Source organism: Cnephaeus nilssonii (genome assembly GCF_951640355.1).
Source record: "Cnephaeus nilssonii genome assembly, chromosome: 19".
Lineage (NCBI taxonomy): Eukaryota > Metazoa > Chordata > Mammalia > Chiroptera > Vespertilionidae > Cnephaeus > Cnephaeus nilssonii.
In genome coordinates, this window is record NC_137090.1 from 35,714,089 (window position 1) to 35,730,936 (window position 16,848).

At 40.1% G+C, this 16,848-nt stretch overlaps 1 protein-coding gene and 1 pseudogene across 3 annotated transcripts in view; one reads left to right on the plus strand and one right to left on the minus strand.

Moving 5' to 3' along the window:
• Positions 1-16,848, plus strand: part of PAFAH1B1 (platelet activating factor acetylhydrolase 1b regulatory subunit 1) — a 64,103-nt gene that overhangs the window by 25,263 nt on the left and 21,992 nt on the right. For both annotated transcript variants that reach the window (XM_079797925.1, XM_079797926.1), the window contains exon 2: positions 1,274-1,496. In XM_079797925.1, coding sequence (XP_079654051.1) covers positions 1,465-1,496 — 32 coding nt within the window. In that variant the 5' untranslated portion in view covers positions 1,274-1,464. The remainder of the gene's footprint in view (positions 1-1,273; positions 1,497-16,848) is intronic.
• LOC307115364 (small ubiquitin-related modifier 1-like) lies at positions 2,968-6,564 on the minus strand (annotated as a pseudogene). Its single transcript has 2 exons — positions 4,325-6,564; positions 2,968-3,004 (listed from the first exon to the last, which is right to left on the minus strand). The product of its transcript is annotated as a small ubiquitin-related modifier 1-like (transcript).

A 16,848-nucleotide genomic window follows, 5' to 3' on the forward strand; every position in this document is an offset into this window, starting at 1 on the left:
AGTAGATTGTAACTTCTTGAGTGTAAAGACCAAGTTTCCCCCCTCATTTAACCTGGTGCCTGGCACTTACATAGTATCTGTTTTGTAAGTGTTTGCTGAATTAATAAATTAACTTATGCAGTGGTTGAGAATCGACCTATGAACTAGCAGGTCATGGTGCGATTCTGGTTGGGCCATATGCCTGGATTGTGGGCTCAATTCCTAATGTGGGGCATGCAGGAGACAGCTCATCAATGATTCTCTCTCATCATTAATGTTTCTATCTTTCTTTCCCTCTCCTTTCCTCTCTGAAATCAATTTAAAAAAAACTTAAAAATTATTTCCCTGAGCATAATGTTCTCAAGGTCCATCCACGTTGTTGCAAATGGCACTATTTCATCCTTTCTTATGGCTGAGTAGTATTCCATTTTATATATGTACCACATCTTTATTATTTTACTTTAAGTGAAAATTAAAATTATAGTCTTCTAGAGAACTTATACGTTTTGTTTTTCTTAACAATATATTTTTATTGATTTCAGAGAGTCAGGGAGAGGAAGAGAGAGATAGAAACATCAGTGATAAGAGAATCATTGATTGGCTGCTTCCTGTACACCCCCTACAGATGATTGAGCCTGCATCCTGGGCATGTGCCCTGACTGACCAGGTATCAAACCGCGACCCAGAGGTTGACACTTAACCAGTGGGCCACACTGGCCAGGCAGAGAAGTTATATGTTAATATTTGAAATTTAATAAAATTAGTATCAAAATCTGGTGGGTGACTGGTAGGGACTGGGTACATTTTAAAATAGTGCTTCCCTAGCCAGTTTGGCTCATTGGATAGAGCATGGGCCCGCAGACTGAAGGGTCCTGGATAAAATTCCGGCCAAGGGCATGTGCCTGGTTGCAAGTTTGATCCCCGGCCCTGGGGGTGCGTGCAGAAGGCAGCCAATCGAAGTATCTCTCTCACATCAATGTTTCTCTCTTTCTGTCTCTCCCGCTCCTTTCTGTTCTCTCTAAAAATCAATGGAAAATTATCCTCGAGTGAGGATTAACAAAAAAGTAAATAATAAATAAAAATAGTGCTGAAAACTATTAAAGATAATTTAAAATGCATAAAATACTATATATTTTTGGCATTGATTTTCATAGTAGGTTGAAAATATCACCTAATATTCATATTAGCATCACAATAAACCTCATCTTTGAAAGTGTGTTGTATTGCAAGTAATAATTTAGAAGTAATTTAAATTCTAAGTGAAAGAAATAATATTTTTTCTCTTTTTCCTTAGGTGGAATGTATCTAACTTGCTGAATATCTCCTGGTTACTGGTTGAATTCACTTATAAAAGAATCATCTTCCCCTGCGTGGAAGTCACTTTGTGGAATATTTAATTACAAATCCAGGGATTGCAAAGCCTTTTGATTTCCCAAAGGAAGGGGACATACCACTATATCAAATAAGCTTGACATTACAGCCAAAATGGTGCTGTCCCAAAGACAACGAGATGAACTGTAAGTTTCTCTGTTGTGTGTGTGTGTGTGTTAAAATATTCTCTCATAAAGGACAAAGTAGTAAATTAAAATACAGCTTTAGGAGATCTACTTTCATATTAAAACTATTGTTAGGAGTGTTCAAATATTGATGTGGGCATTTAGGTCTGATTTTAAAACTGGGTCTTAACTTTGACAGCACTATTTACTCTTGTGACCTTATTGTGTATAAATTTAAAGCAAATCAAGTTAGTTGGGATAAGTTTTATCTCAAGTTTGTCTTAAATATATTATTATGTTCATTTGGAAGATAGGTGCTTCAAAACACTTCTAAATTATTTTGTCTGGAACCATGTATTAGAAAAATGAAAGCTTTTCTGTTGTTACTGCTAAGGCCTTTCCTTTGCCTTATTGTATTTTTTATCATCCTTTGGCTTTTACAGGATTTGAGCTTTATGAGGTGGCTAACATGATAGTTAATGCAAGTTGCATTAACTAGATAGACATGAAAACGATTTGATCATTGCTATATAGGATTTTATAGCATTCTATTTTTGTAGGTGAAGAATATAGTGGAAAATATTTAGTTTTGTGTTCTAGGCTTTTAAAATTTCCTGTGGCTTTTTAAAAAACTGTATAATTGGGAATAATTTCAAATTTATAGATTAGTACAAAGAATATTTATATACATTTTATCCAAATTTGCCTATTGGTATCATTTTGTATCATTTGCTCTGTGTGGGGGGGGTTGTGTGTGTGGGTGTGTGTGTGTAGAGAGAGTAAGTTGCATACATCAAGGTCCTTTCTCTGAGATACTTTAGTACACAGTTCCTAAGAATAAGGATATTCTTGTATAAAACCAAGTACAGTTATCAATTTCAGTAAATTTAAAACTTTGAAATAATACTTTTATTTAATCTCTCTTCCATACTTGAATTTTGTCAGTTGACCCAATAATGTTCTTTATGGCAATATTTTAATCCTCTCTAGTACACCATTCAGTCCAGGATTAGGTATTGTGGTCAGTTGTCATAAGTGTCATTTAATCTGAAACATTTCCTCAACCTTTCTTGCTTCGAAGACAATTAGATAAAAATACATGTGTTTTTTTTTATAATCCTCACCCGAGGATATTTTTCCATTGATTTTTAGAGAGCGAGGAAGAGAGGGGAAAAGACAGAGAAATATCAATGTGAGAGAAACACATCAATTGGTTGCCTCCTGCAGGCACCCCAGCCAGGGCCCAGTCAGGGAGGAGCCTGCAACTGAGGTACGTGCCCTTGACTGGAATCGAATCTGGGACCCTTGGCTCCGGAGGCTGGTGCTCTGTCCACTGAGCCAAACTGGCTAGGGCTCAACACTTTCATTCTTTCTACATTTGCTAGTCAGCACTAAGTATTTTACTGTATTCAAGGGATCTTTTTCTCCTTTTTGTTGATTTTTCATTATTGGGTTCTTATATTTTCTATAGTTTCATCATTCACTATTATACTTACTGCTTTGGTGTGTAGATTGTTCTAGGTTGTACTCTAGGACAGGGGAGAGACATCAGTGTGAGAGAAACACATCGATTGGTTGCCTCCCGCACAGGCCCCAACTAGGGCCAGCTATGGAGCCCGCAGTCCAGGTATTTACCCTTGACTGAACTCGAGACCCTTCAGTCTGCAGTCCGACACTCTATCCACTGAGCCAAACCAACTAGGGCTTATCTGTCATCTTGACCCCATGCTGATACTCTTCTTTGGTATAGACCTTCAGATTTTAAAAGTAGCTTCAAGTTGAGGAAAGGTCATTTTTCCACAGTTCAGTTCTCTGAAAACTTCCATCTCCCACTGAAAGTCATAGTCCAGGGAGTAAAGCAATCACATGCTAGACCTTCAGGGCCAATTAGAAAGTCATCATGCATGCTTGCATTGGTCGACCTTATTTACCACAGGCTGAAAATGCACAGTCCTGAAAAAGGTGGCCTCCCTATGCACACATGTAACATTTCAAAAGGAGAGGGCAATCTGAAGGGGGCTGAGGTTTGATCACCAAAAGTCAGCACAATGAAAACAAACAATAATGAATAATGGGCACTAGAATTCAAATTACTAGATGTTTTAAAGCACGGGTGGGGAACCTTTTTTCTGCCAAGGGCCATTTGGCTATTTATAACATTATTCGCAGGCCATACAAAATTATCAATTTAAAAGCCTGGTGTGGCTCAGTGGTTGCGTGTTAGGGTTCAATTCCGGGTCAGGGCATAGGCCCTGGTTGCGGGCTTGATCCCCAGTAGGGGGCAGTGTGCAGGAGCTAGCTGATCAATGATTCTCTCTCATCATTGATGTTTCCTCTCTGAAATCAATAAAAATGTTTAAAAATAAAAAAGTAGCCTGCTATATTTGGCCAAACATTTAATTAACTCACCCCTAATGCCTTGGCAGAGCCAGACCAAATGATTTACCGGCCTTATATGACCCTCTGGCTGGACAGTTCCCACCCTTGTTTTAAAGAGATGGAAGGGGGGGGGCGGGGATGTCAGTTTTCAATTCCATTTTGAACACCACATTACAAAAGAACTATTTTTAAAAATAAAAGATTGAGGGAAAATAAAATAAAAAGAATATCTAAACCGTTGAATGACTCTCTCCCTATTTCTTTTTTTTTTAAAGAAATATTTTACAGAGAGGAAGGGAGAGGGTAGAAACATCAGTGAGAGTTAGAAACATCAATGAGAAACATTGATCAGCTGCCTTCTGCACACTCCCTACTGGGAATGTGCCCGCAACCAAGGTACATGCCCTTGACCGGAATCGAACCTGGGACCCTTCAGTCTGCAGGCCGATGCTTTATCCACTGAGCCAAACCGGCTAGGGCTCCCTATTTGTTCTTGATAAAACTTCAATCACATCTTCTAGCTCTGTTCCCAGTTCTTTTGTAGTGTGATTATCAGCAATTCTCTGACCTTCAAAGAGAAACCTGAGTGAATTAATTGGAAATCTCTGACTTTGACACTGTGAATCTTTGCATTACTTGAGATTTGTTGTCATTTTTACTTTGAAGTGAATCTCACTGCTATACTGTCCAATTACTTTGAGTTTAATGTATTATTCTTATCCCACAAGTTCTCAGTTGAAGGTTTTGCCTCCTGATCAGACATGGTTGATGGTGGCTTCACCCAGGGTCTTCGCACAGTTGTAGCCTCGGGTAGGCAAATCTCACTCCAGGGTTTACAAATCCATCTCTACCCCATGGCACAACACTGAGTCTGGAGGGACTTCTGCTATGTCTCCTATAAGGTGACTTGTTTTAAGGGATCTTCACTTGTATTCTCTAGGGCTTTGCTTACTATGTGATGATTTTTCTTTATTTTGTTACTATCCCATCTAATCTGCTTGTATGCTCCTGACAAAATATATCTTTTTAAAATACCACTTTCATTAAACTGCTTTTTCTTAAGAATGTTTCTATCCTGTCTTTCCAGCCATTTCTCTCATCTTAATCTCATTTTCAATATATATAGATATTAAATAGATGGATTGCTTTTGGAACAATTTAAATAATAACAGTGATTATAGGGGTCCTTGTCTTGTTCTTGACAGTGCAGATAGTTCTAGGATTTTACTATTGACTATTATATTTGGTTGAAGTTTTGAGAGATTTTTTTATTTCTTTAGAGATTTCTTTATAAATTATTAATGAGGCAGTATCTTTTGAAATCTTTTTTAATGTTAATAAAGACCTTCCCATTGTTAAGAAATGTTTTAAAATCAAGAATGTTGAAGAATTTGATCAGATGTACATTGAGATCTCCATCATGTACTATTCTCATTTCCTTTCTTCCCCTGCCTATAATGCCTTTTTTTTTCTTCTTTTTTCTTTAAGGCCCAATTCACATCTTGTCTTTATAAAAAGATTCTTCCATTGAATCTCATTTCTCTCTTTTTAAATTAGGTTTCATACACTTTGGTAACTTTGGTTTTGCTCCGCAGATCAATTTTCAAGTTCCTCCTGGAAGGCAAGGGACAGACCTAATCCTCTTTTATTTTTCCTGGTATGAAGCTGGGAATATAACAGACATTCATCCTTGCCTCCTTCCTAGTTTTATAGTGAAAATTTGCTTTACATTTTAAAAAATGTAAATTTTCATCTTTCTCAATACATGATAGTATATTGGCTATTCTTCCTATTGTACAGCCTAACTTTTCCTTATGGGTTTTTTAAGTATGCAAAGTAATTTTTTACTGAATTCTAAATGGATCTCACAGTTAAATAAAATAAATGTCTTATAATTACTATAGACTTACATTAAGTTAGAGGGAAAGGGATAATATGTTTTAAAAGTTGCAAATTGTATTGAGGCACTGAGGCAAAGTCTCAACCACTCTGCAGACATTGCTGATCTTTGACTAATACTAAGTCATGCAACTTCTTTTTAAATGTCAGTAATATATAGTATATGTATATCATTAACTTGAAACAACATAATTGGGAGTCTTAGCCCAGTTAGAGTGAAGTCATGTAATATCTTCATTTATCTTAGTTTACAATTTAAAAAAGTAAAGAAGTAAACATAAATAAGAAGCGAGTGGATCAAAACTGAACTGTTCAGTGGTGCCCTCTGTTTTGTGGTTTCACTACTCAAAAAATTTTGTCTAAATATGAGAATGTCCCTAGCTAGTTTGACTCAGTGGATAGAGCATTGGCTTGTGGACTGGAGGGTCCCGGTTCGATTTCAGTTCAGGGCACATGCGGCTCAATCCCCAGTAGGGGGCATGCAGGAGGCAGCCAATCAATGATTCTCTCTCATCATTGATGTTTCTATCTCTTGTCTCCCTCTCCCTTCCTCTCTGAAATCAATAAAAATATAATTTTAAAAAAATATGAGAATGAATAACAATAATGCATATTTTTGTGTTCTTTTTTTGGTTTTGCTTTAAAAATGCAACATGGGCCCTAGTCGGTTTGTCTCAGTGGATAGAGCGTTGGCCTGTGGACTGAAGGGTCCCAGGTTCGATTCCAGTCAAGGGCATGTACCCTGGTTGCGAGCACATCCCCGGTGGGGGGTGTGCAGGAGGCAGCTGATCGATGTTTCTCTCTCATCGATGTTTCTTTTTCTTTTTTTTCTTTTTTTAATATATTTTATTGATTTTTTACAGAGAGGAAGGGAGAGGTATAGAGAGCTAGAAACATCGATGAGAGAGAATCATTGACCAGCTGCCTCCTGCACACCCCCCACCAGGGATGTGCCCGCAGCCAATGTACATGCCCTTGACCGGAATCGAACCTGGGACCCCTCAGTCCGCAGACCGACGCTCTATCCATTGAGCCAAACCGGTTTTGGCTCATCGATGTTTCTAACTCTCTATCCCTCTCCCTTCCTCTCTGTAAAAAAAAAAAAAAAATCAATAAAATATATTTTTTTAAAAAGCAACATGGTATACTTACTTGGTAGATAGTTTTTGTTGCTGCTGTGGTATGGAGAGTGAGGGGTAGATGTCTGCTGAAGAGAAGTGGTAACTAATAGGCTAGAATACCAGGTACATTTAACAAATACAGTCTCATTTGTTATTGTAATAGTTTAAAAGGTTAGCAGTAAAATATTTCCAGTGTGGTGCTGTTCCATATGTAAGCTGAAGCTCTATCTAATCAGTTCATGGATAAAAGTCCTTGATCTTAGTTGTGTTTTTTTAATTTATTTAATTTTAACCATTTTCTTTGATTCTATATACATTTACTGGTTTTGGTGTACTCAGAATGACCTATTTACACTTCTGCATTGATTATTCCTTTATTCTAGTGATTGGTTGCTTTTCTTTATCTCCTGAGGCTTAATAGATTAATTTAAATCAGTAGATTAATTAATTTTTTTTATTTTTTTATTTTTTAATATATTTATTGATTTCAGAGTGGAAGGAAGAGGGAGAGAGAGATAGAAACATCAATGATGGGAGAGAATCATTGACCGGCTACCTCCTGCATGCCCCCTACTGGGGATCGAGCCCACAACCCAGGCATGTGCCCTTGGCCGGAATTGAACCTGGGACCTTTCAGTCCGCAGGCTAGCACTCTGTCCACTGAGCCAAACTGGCTAGAGCCAGTAGATTAATTTAAATAATTAATTTAAAGCTTTGAGAGATTGTTATAAACTTGTGCCTTGATGTCCATTTGTTTCAAATGAGGTAAGCCTTCTATCCTTAAATAAAACTAATGAAAATAAGCTCTGGATCAACAACTGAAGTTAGCAAAGCCTAAAAGCATCCTTTTAGGCTGCTAGAACCAAGGGATTATTTAGTCTTACTTATTCTTATGATGGTGGTACTCCTTACCTGACTTCAGTGGTACTCTTTCACTGGTCAGTAGTTGGCTTAGCTATTGAGTGGTGAGGCAATGACAGTGATAGTGCCAAAATTATCTATCCATGGGAACCTGACTTCTGTTTCTTGACTTTTTCAACATTACTAACCTCACATGTGACTAAGAAGTCTGACTAAATTGTTTTTGATATGGAAAGAGAATTGACGCCCTAGCCGATTTGGATCAGTGGCTAGAGTGTTGGCCTAGGGACTGAAGGGTCCGGGTTCGATTCCTGTCAAGGGCACATGCCCAGGTTGCAGGCTCAATTCCCAATAGGAATGTGCTGGAGGCAGCCAATCAATGATTCCCTCTCATTGATGTTTCTCTCTCTCCTTTCCTTTCTGAAATCAATAAAATACACACACACACACACACACACACACACACACACATATATATATATATATATATATATATATATATTTTTTTTTTTTTTTTTAAGGAAATAGAATTGACTGACTCTTCTGGGACTGAGTTGTAGACTTTATACAACACCAGTATATATTGTACAACTATCCCTAATGGTATCAGACTTATTTAAATTTTAGTTCTAGCCCAGCCAGCATGGCTCTGGTTGAGCACCGACCTATGAACCAGGAGGTCACAGTTCAATGCCTGGTCAGGGCTTATGCTGGGTTGTGGGCTGGATTCCCTACTGTGGGGTGTGTAGCAGGCAGCCTATCAGTGATTCTCTCTTATCTTTGACTAGAGGCCCAGTGCACAAAATTCGTGCACTCGGGGTGGGGGGCGGGGTTCCCCAGCCTGGCCTGTGCCCTCTCAAAGAGGTAGGCCCTGCCCACCCATTCGGGGCTCCTCTATGGATTGCCCCAAAGAGGTAGGCTGGAGCTGGGGATCCTGCCCCAGGCGTCTCTGCGCAGAGCCGCGGGACCTGCTCTGCGCCATGCAAACAGCATCAAGTCCCCACCCGCACGCACCCGCTGCGCATGCAGCCTCCGGTGATGGATTGTTACGGCGTGAGGGTGTGACGACCACATAGGCTTTTATTAGTATAGATATTTCTATCTCTCTCTCTCCCTCTCCCTTCTTCTCTGAAATCAATAAAAATATTTTTAAAAAATTATTAAATTTTAATTATAATTTATTTGCTTTATTTATCTACATATATCTTGCTTTTGGGGGGGGATTCAGTATTATATTATTGATCCCATGTGATATCTCTTTTCTTTTTCTAAACTTTCACATGTCATAGTGTTATTAACTAAACATTTATCTTCAATATAGAGAAAGTGGTCTATCACTGATATTTTTTATTTTTAAATTATAGTTGAAGTACATTATTAACATTCATTTCTGGTGTACAACCCTGTGATTAGGTATTTATATAACTTAAGAAGTGGTCACCCCCAATAAATCGAGTGCCCATCTGGCACCATTATTGACTGCTATACTTTATGTCCCCATGATTATTCTATAACTCCATTTTGTACCTCTAAATCTCTTCACCTTACCCATTTCCCCAACGCATCACCCATCTGGCAACTGTTAAAATGTTCTCTGTATCTAAGAGCTTGTTTCTGTTCTGCTTGTTCTATGTATTTTATTTTTTAGATTCCACATATAAGTGAAATTATGTGGCATTTGTCTTTCTCTGTCTGACTTACTTCACTTTGCACAATACCCTTTTAGGTCCATCCATATTGTTGCTTCTGGCAAGATTTCATTCCTTGGTATGGCTGAATCATATCCATTGTATATATGCACCACTTCTTTATCCCATTCATCTACTGATGAACACTTAAGTTGCTTCCATATTTGGCTATTGTAAATAATGCTACAATAAAATAAACATAGATGTATACATCTTTGATTTAGTGTTTTGAGTTTTTTTGGGTAAATACCCAGGAGTGGGTGGAGTTGCTGGGTCTTTTTTTGTCTCATTTTAGTTTGTTTTACTGGTAATGTCTATTTTGTCTGTTACCCCAGCCTTTTTTTTTTTTTTTTTTTTTTGTCTTGTTTCCATTTTCATGATTTATCTTTTTTCATCCTTTTACTTTCAGTCTGTGTGTCATGTAGACAGCATACGTAAGGGTCTTATTTTAAGTAATTGTTGATAGGTATATTTATTGCCATATTATTATTCTTTTTTTTAATCCTCACCTGAGGATATGCTTATTGATTTTTAGAGAGAGGGTAAAGGAGAAAGGGAGAAAGATAGAAACATCAATGTGAGAGAGAACATCAATTGGTTGTCTTCCATATATGTTCCAATTAGGGATGGAACTTGCAACCTAAGTATGTGCCCTGACTGGAAATCGAACATGCAACCTTTGGTTATACAGGATGACACCACAACCAATTGAGCCACACCAGCCAGGGCTTATTATTCATATTTTGATTTTTTTCTTTTTAAAGACCCTTTAACATTTCTTGTAAGACCAGTTTAGTGGTGATGGACTCTTTTATCTTTTTCTTGTCCGGGAAGCGCTTTATCTGCCCTTCCATTCTAAATGATAGCTTCGCTGGGTAGAGTAATATTGGTTGTAGATCCTTATTTTTATCACTTTGACTATTTCAGTCAATCCCTTGTGGCCTGCAAAGTTCCTGTTGAGAAATCAGTTGACAATCTTATGAGAGTTCCCTTGTAGGTAACTATTTGCTTTCCTCTTGCTGCTTTTAAGATTCTCTCTCTGTCTTTAACTTTAGCATTTTAATTAAGATGTGTCTTGGTGTGGACCTCTTCGGTTCATCTTGTTTGGGACTCTCTATGCTTCCTGGACTTGTACGTTTATTTCCTTCATCGGATTAGGGAAGTTTTCCATCATTTTTTCAAATAGGTTTTCAATTTCTCGCTCTCTCTCTTCTCCCAGTATTCCCACGATGTGAATGTTAGTACCCTTGAATTTGGCCCAGAGGCTTGTTACACTGTCTTCATTTTAAAAAAATTTTTCCCTGTGCTTATTCCATGTTTTTTGCTTCCTAATTCCAAATTGCTGATTTGTTTTCTGCTTCATTTACTCTGTTGTTGAATCCCAGTAATTTATTCTTCATTTCAGTTCGTATATCCTTTATTTCTGACGGGTTCTTTTTTATGGTTTCCATGTCTTCTTTTTTTTTTTTTTTTTAATCCTCACCCAAGGATATATTTCTATTGATTTGAGAGAGGGGGAGGGAGGGAGGGAGGGAGGCAGGGAGGGAGGGAGGGAGGGAGGGAGGGAGGGGAGAGGAAAGAGACAGAGAGAGACATTGATTGGTTGCCTCCCATATGCACCTTGACTTGGAATCAAACCCACAGCTGCCGAAACCGGTTTGGCTCAGTGGATAGAGCATCAATCTGCGGACTCAAGGGTCCCAGGTTCAATTCCGGTCAAGGGCATGTACCTTGGTTGCGGGCACATCCCCAGTGTGGGGGGTGCAGGAGGCAGCTGATCGATGTTTCTAACTCTCTATCCCTCTCCCTTCCTCTCTGTAAAAAATCAATAAAATATATTTAAAAAAAACAACAACCCACAGCCTTTCGGTGTACAGGATGACTCTCCAAACAACTGAGCCACACCAGCCAGGGCTCCATGTCCTTTTTTATGCTATTGAAGTTTTCACTAAATTGTTTGAGTATCCTTATAACCTATATTGATTTCTATATCTGTTTTGCATTCTATATCTGACTAGAGGCCCGGTGCACGAAATTCGTGCCCTGGGGGAGGGGTGTCCCTCAGCCCAGCCTGTACCCTCTCCAACCTGGGACCCCTCGGGGGATGTCCGACTGTGGGTTTAGGCCCGATCCCACAGGCAGTTGGACATCCCTCTCATAATCCGGGACTGCTGGTTCCTAACCACTCGCCTGCCTGCCAGCCTAATCGCCCCTAACTGCTTCTGCCTGCAAGCCTGATCATCCCCTAACCGCTCCCCTGCCGGCCTGATTGACACCTAACTGCTCCCCTGCCAGCCTGATCACCCCCAACTGCCCTCCCCTGCCAGCCCGATCACCCCCAACTGCCTTCCCCTGCAGGCCTGGTCGCCCCCAACTGCCCTCCCCTGCCAGCCATCTTGTGATGACGTAGGGGCGGCCATCTTGTGAGGGTGTGAGGGTCAATTTGCATATTGCCTCTTTATTATATAGGATAGGATAGTTTGCTTGTCCCCATTTCATGTAGTTCTTTTTCTAGAGATTTTTCCTGTTCTTTCATTTGGGACCTGTTTCTTGGTCTCTTCATTTTGGCTGCTTCCCTATGTTTGTTTCTATGTGTTAGGTAGAGCTCCTGCCTTTCCTGGACTTGGTAGAGTGGCCTTGTAGGAGTTCTGTAGGGCCCAGTGGTGCAGCCTCCCTGGTCACTGGAGCTGGGTGCTCCAGGTGCACCCCTTTGTGGGCTGTATGCACTGTCCTGTTGTAGTTGTAGTTGAGTCTTGGTTTCTCTTGGCACATTACTGGGAGGGATCCTCCCTTGCCTCCCCCCCATACACACAGCCTGATCGGCTGTGAGGACCAGCTGCTACTATAGTGAAGGAGCCTGCTGTGCAGGGCCTGACCCCATGGAGCAGAACCCCCTTTATTTAGTAGGGCTCTGTTGCCCAGTGAGTTCACCCCTTGAATGTGTTGCTCATGGAGGTGGTTGGGTTATAATCGGTGTGGTCTGAAGCTGTCTTATCAAGTGCACTGGCTCTGGGGCCTTCCAGAGGGTACAAGGTCAGCCACCATCTGTGCCCTGCCCTGGGCCACCTGGTGATCTGCAAATGGCTATTACTTGTGCTGGGTTTAGAAGTGCCCAGGAGAGGCCAAGCTATGAATGGAAACTGGCTGCCACTAGTGCCAGGCCTGGAGCCACCTTAGCCAGAGGTATGGGACATGCTGAGGCCAGATGCTGCTTGTTTGAAAGATTTTAGGAAAGTCAGAAGCATGAGCCAAGCAAAAGAGGCCATTTGTATGGAAAAGCCATTGGAAACAGCTTGGGTGGGCCCACAAGTTAGATCTCAGAATCACAAGGGTGGGAGAGCAGTGTTGGCCAGGTTGGTGCTCTTTGCGGGGGTGGCGGTGGGGGGGAGCTCAGCAAAGGAACAATGGACTCTGACAACACTTCTGTCTGAGAGAAAGCTTCCCCTCCAGCCCTTGTCCTGAAGCCAGACAATTCAAGTCCTTCCCATATGTCCCTGGCTCTTTTCCAGCTGCTGCCCCCCCCCGCCCCCCCCCCCCCGCCCCCCCCCCCCCCCCCGTGCTGGAATTCAGAGTGAGTCCGAGTAACTAAGTGCACAGGCAAATTTTATTGAGTTTTGAGAGAGAGAGAGAAAGTTGATTTGTTCCACTTATTTATACATTCATTGGTTGCTGCTTTTATGTGCCCTGGCCGGAGTTCGAACCCACAACCTTGGTTCATCTGGAACAGCAGTTGCCAACCTTTTGGACCTCGTGAACCACCAGTGGTCCGCGGACCACCGTTTGGCAACCACTGATTTGGAAGATGCTCTAACCAACTAAGCTTCTTGGCCAGGGCTCTCTCCCTTTTGAAACTCCATACATAGGTGTGGGGCCAGCCCTTTCTGAATCTCCACCCCTCCTACCAGTCTCCATGTGGCTTCTTCTTTATATCCTTTGTTATAGGACTTCTGTTCAGCTAAGATTTCAGGCATTCTAAATGATGGCAGTTCTGTAATTTAGTTGTAATTTTGATGTGGTTGTGCGAGATTCTGAAGTAGGTGTTTTCCTACACCTCCATTGTTTCTTGGTGTGTGTGTATTTTTTTAATCCTCACCTGAAAATGTTTTTATTAACTTTAGAGAGAGAGAAACATCAATCTGAGAGGAAAAACATCGATCAATTGCCTCCCATATGTGCCACAACTGGGGATTGAACCCACAACCTATGTATGTGCCCTGATTGGGATTTGGTGCATGGGATGACACTCCAACTGACTGAGCCACCGGGTCAGTGCTATGCTGCCATCTTGACCGGAACTTCCCAACTGCACCTTCCCAACTCCAATGTTTTGCAGTGCTCATTGGGAACCTTATTGTGGAATGGAATACTGAGGCTTCTTTAAGTTCTGGAAATGTACTTATTAAATTCAACAGGGACCTCTTAGTAGCCAGATTGCTTGGATACTTTTTTTGTTGTGGTTGTTAATCCTCACCAGAGGTGTTTTTTTTTTTTTTAGAGGAGATGGGGTTAGAAAGAGAGAGAGACAAATGTTTTTCTCTTTCTAAAATAAATAAAAACATTTTTTTAAAAAGCTGTGATGCGCATACATGGTGATGTGAACATATGGACAAAGAACATGGTATGAGAAGACGGTGCTGAAAGAGTTTAGCAGTGGCAATTTCAAAGCATTGGAATTTTTTTTTTTAATCTTCACCTGGATATCTTTTATTGATTTTTAGATAGGACGGGAGAGAGCGAGAGAGGGAAACATCGATATAAGAGAGAAACACTGATTGGTTACCTTCCACAAACGCCCAAATGGGGATTGAACCCAAAACCTTTAAGTTTACAGGATGAAGCTCCAACCAACTGTGCTACCAGGCCAGGGCAAAAAAAAATTTTAAGCCCATTAAGATTATAATCGCTATAATTTGTGCATATGTAACATTTTCATACTATGTTATATGAGCTTCACAGTTGTAAACTGTGTGCAGTATGTTCAGGCAAAGTTTCAGGCATTAGGGCTTGATTGACCCTGAAGGTAGGAGAGGGGCTAAGGGGGAATATTAAATATTTACAAGTACCTTATAAGATTTGTTTACCCTTGACATTTTGCCCTTAATTGCTTGCTGTTGATTTTTTAGATTAAAAGAAGAAAAAAAAGCTAAGAGATAGATATCGCTTGTTTCCTTTATTATTTGGGGTATTCTAACCAATCGGAAATTTATTTTTGTTTAAGGTTTATAATACAGATTTTGGCAACACAATATTTGATGGAATGTTTTGAGAAAGCCATTGCATTCCTATTTTGTATTGTTTTAGAAGGCCCAAGTAGAACTGCCTGGTAGAAATTAAGAAGTAGATCTCAACTCTGTGTAAAGAAGTTATTTCTTGCCAAAACCGGTTTGGCTCAGTGGATAGAGCGTCAGCCTGCGGACTGAAGGGTCCCAGGTTCGATTCCGGTCAAGGGCATGTACCTTGGTTGCGGGCACATCCCCAGTAGGGGGTGTGCAAGAGGCAGCTGATCGATGTTTCTCTCTCGTCGATGTTTCTAATTCTCTCTCTCCCTTCCTCTCTGTAAAAAATCAATAAAAATATATTTAAAAAAAAAAAGAAGTTATTTCTTAATGAATCAAATGATCTTAGTAGAGTAGGCCAGAAGGCATAGACTGTGACATGAGCAGCACATAGGTATAGACTCACAATAATAGTAAGAATTTACATTTCCTCAACTCCCTTATCCAGGAATATGATGTGCTGACTTTGTCTTCCACTAGTTATTGTGCTTTAATCATTGTTATGCTAATAATTACTTGGAACAAAAAGAAAGATAATTTCCTGTTATCTTTATTCACTTTTTTATTTTTGTTTTTAACATGCCATTGAATTAAAACTTAGTCTTAGCAATTCTATGATACTACTAGAGTGTTTTTATTTCCTAAAGCATTAGGTGGCGATGGCATTTACATTTATACAAGGGTGGTCATAGCAGCATTGTTTGTAGTAGTAAATGCGTATTTCCATAGTGGAGTATAATATAGAAGAAGGCAGCTTTACATTTGATAAAGAATGATTGCTACACTGGTCAGTGTGGCTTTTGGTTGGAGCATCATCCCATACCAAAGGGTCTTTGGTTCAATTCCTGGTCATGGCACATACCCAGGTTGCAGTTTTTAGAGATATCTTCAAGCCATTAACAGTGGGTGAGCCCTGGCCTGTGTGTTCAGTGGTTAGAACACCCCACACACCAAAAGGTCTGGGGGTCAATCCCCAGCTCTGTCCGGGTGCATACAAAAGATCCGATCGATGTGTTTCTAACATCAATGTTTGTCTCTTTCCCTCTCCCCCTCTTTACTCTCTCTAAAGTCAATAAAAACATATCCTTGGGTGAGGATTAAAAAAGAATGATAGCTGCCCTAACTGGTTTGGCTCAGTGGATAGAGCATCGGCCTGCGGACTGAAAGGTCCCAGGTTCGATTCTGGTCAAGGGCATGTACCTTGGTTGCGGGTACATCCCAGTAGGAGGTGTGCAGGAGACAGCTGATTGATGTTTCTCTCTCATCGATGTTTCTACCTCTCTATCCCTCTCCCTTCCTCTCTGTAAAAAATCAATAAAATATATTAAAAAAAAGAATGATAGCTAAGATTAAGTGAGTTTATATAACATTGTAAGACATACTAGTATGTAATGTACTGCAGTTTGTTTTAAAAACAAGTATTATCTCTAGAAAACTACTCGGGGATGTGTGTTAATAGATGGGTTATCTCTGAAAGGAAACGCAAAACACTGGTAAAGTAATTGCCTCAGGGATGGAATATTGGGGGTCAGTGGTGGAAAGCACATTTTATTGTGTAGATACGTAAAATTAGTTTAACCTTTTATATATATTAGTTTTTTAAATAATTTAGATTGCTTTAAAGGAAATCCCAAGCAACTATTATATTACAGTGGACTTAAGGCTCAAAAATTGATAGAGGAGTAGGTTGTCTTAGGAGGGAGGTAGCTGGTTTTCTCTTTGAAGGAAATAAGGAGAGCCTGAAAAGGCATCTGCTAATTCAGCTTCAATTTTTTTCTAAATGAATGTTTTAGTCTGTGATGGTATACTAAGTTTATAGCTTATGCTCTTTTTTTCACCCACTCTTTTTGTTTTGTTTTATTAATCCTCACCTGGGGATATTTTTCCCATTGATTTTTTTTCTCTTTTAGAATGAAAGGGGGAGGGGGAGGGTAAGAGATAGAGAAACATTGATGTGAGAGACACATAGATCAGTTGCCTCCCACATGTGCCCCAACTGGGGCCAGAGATTGACCCTGCAACCCAGATATGGGCTCTTCATCAGGAATTGAACCCCAGACTCCAGTGTGTGGGCCGACACGCTAACCACTGAACCACACCGGCTAGGGCTTACCCACTCTGAGTGGTTTAAAGATGTTTCTAATATTAA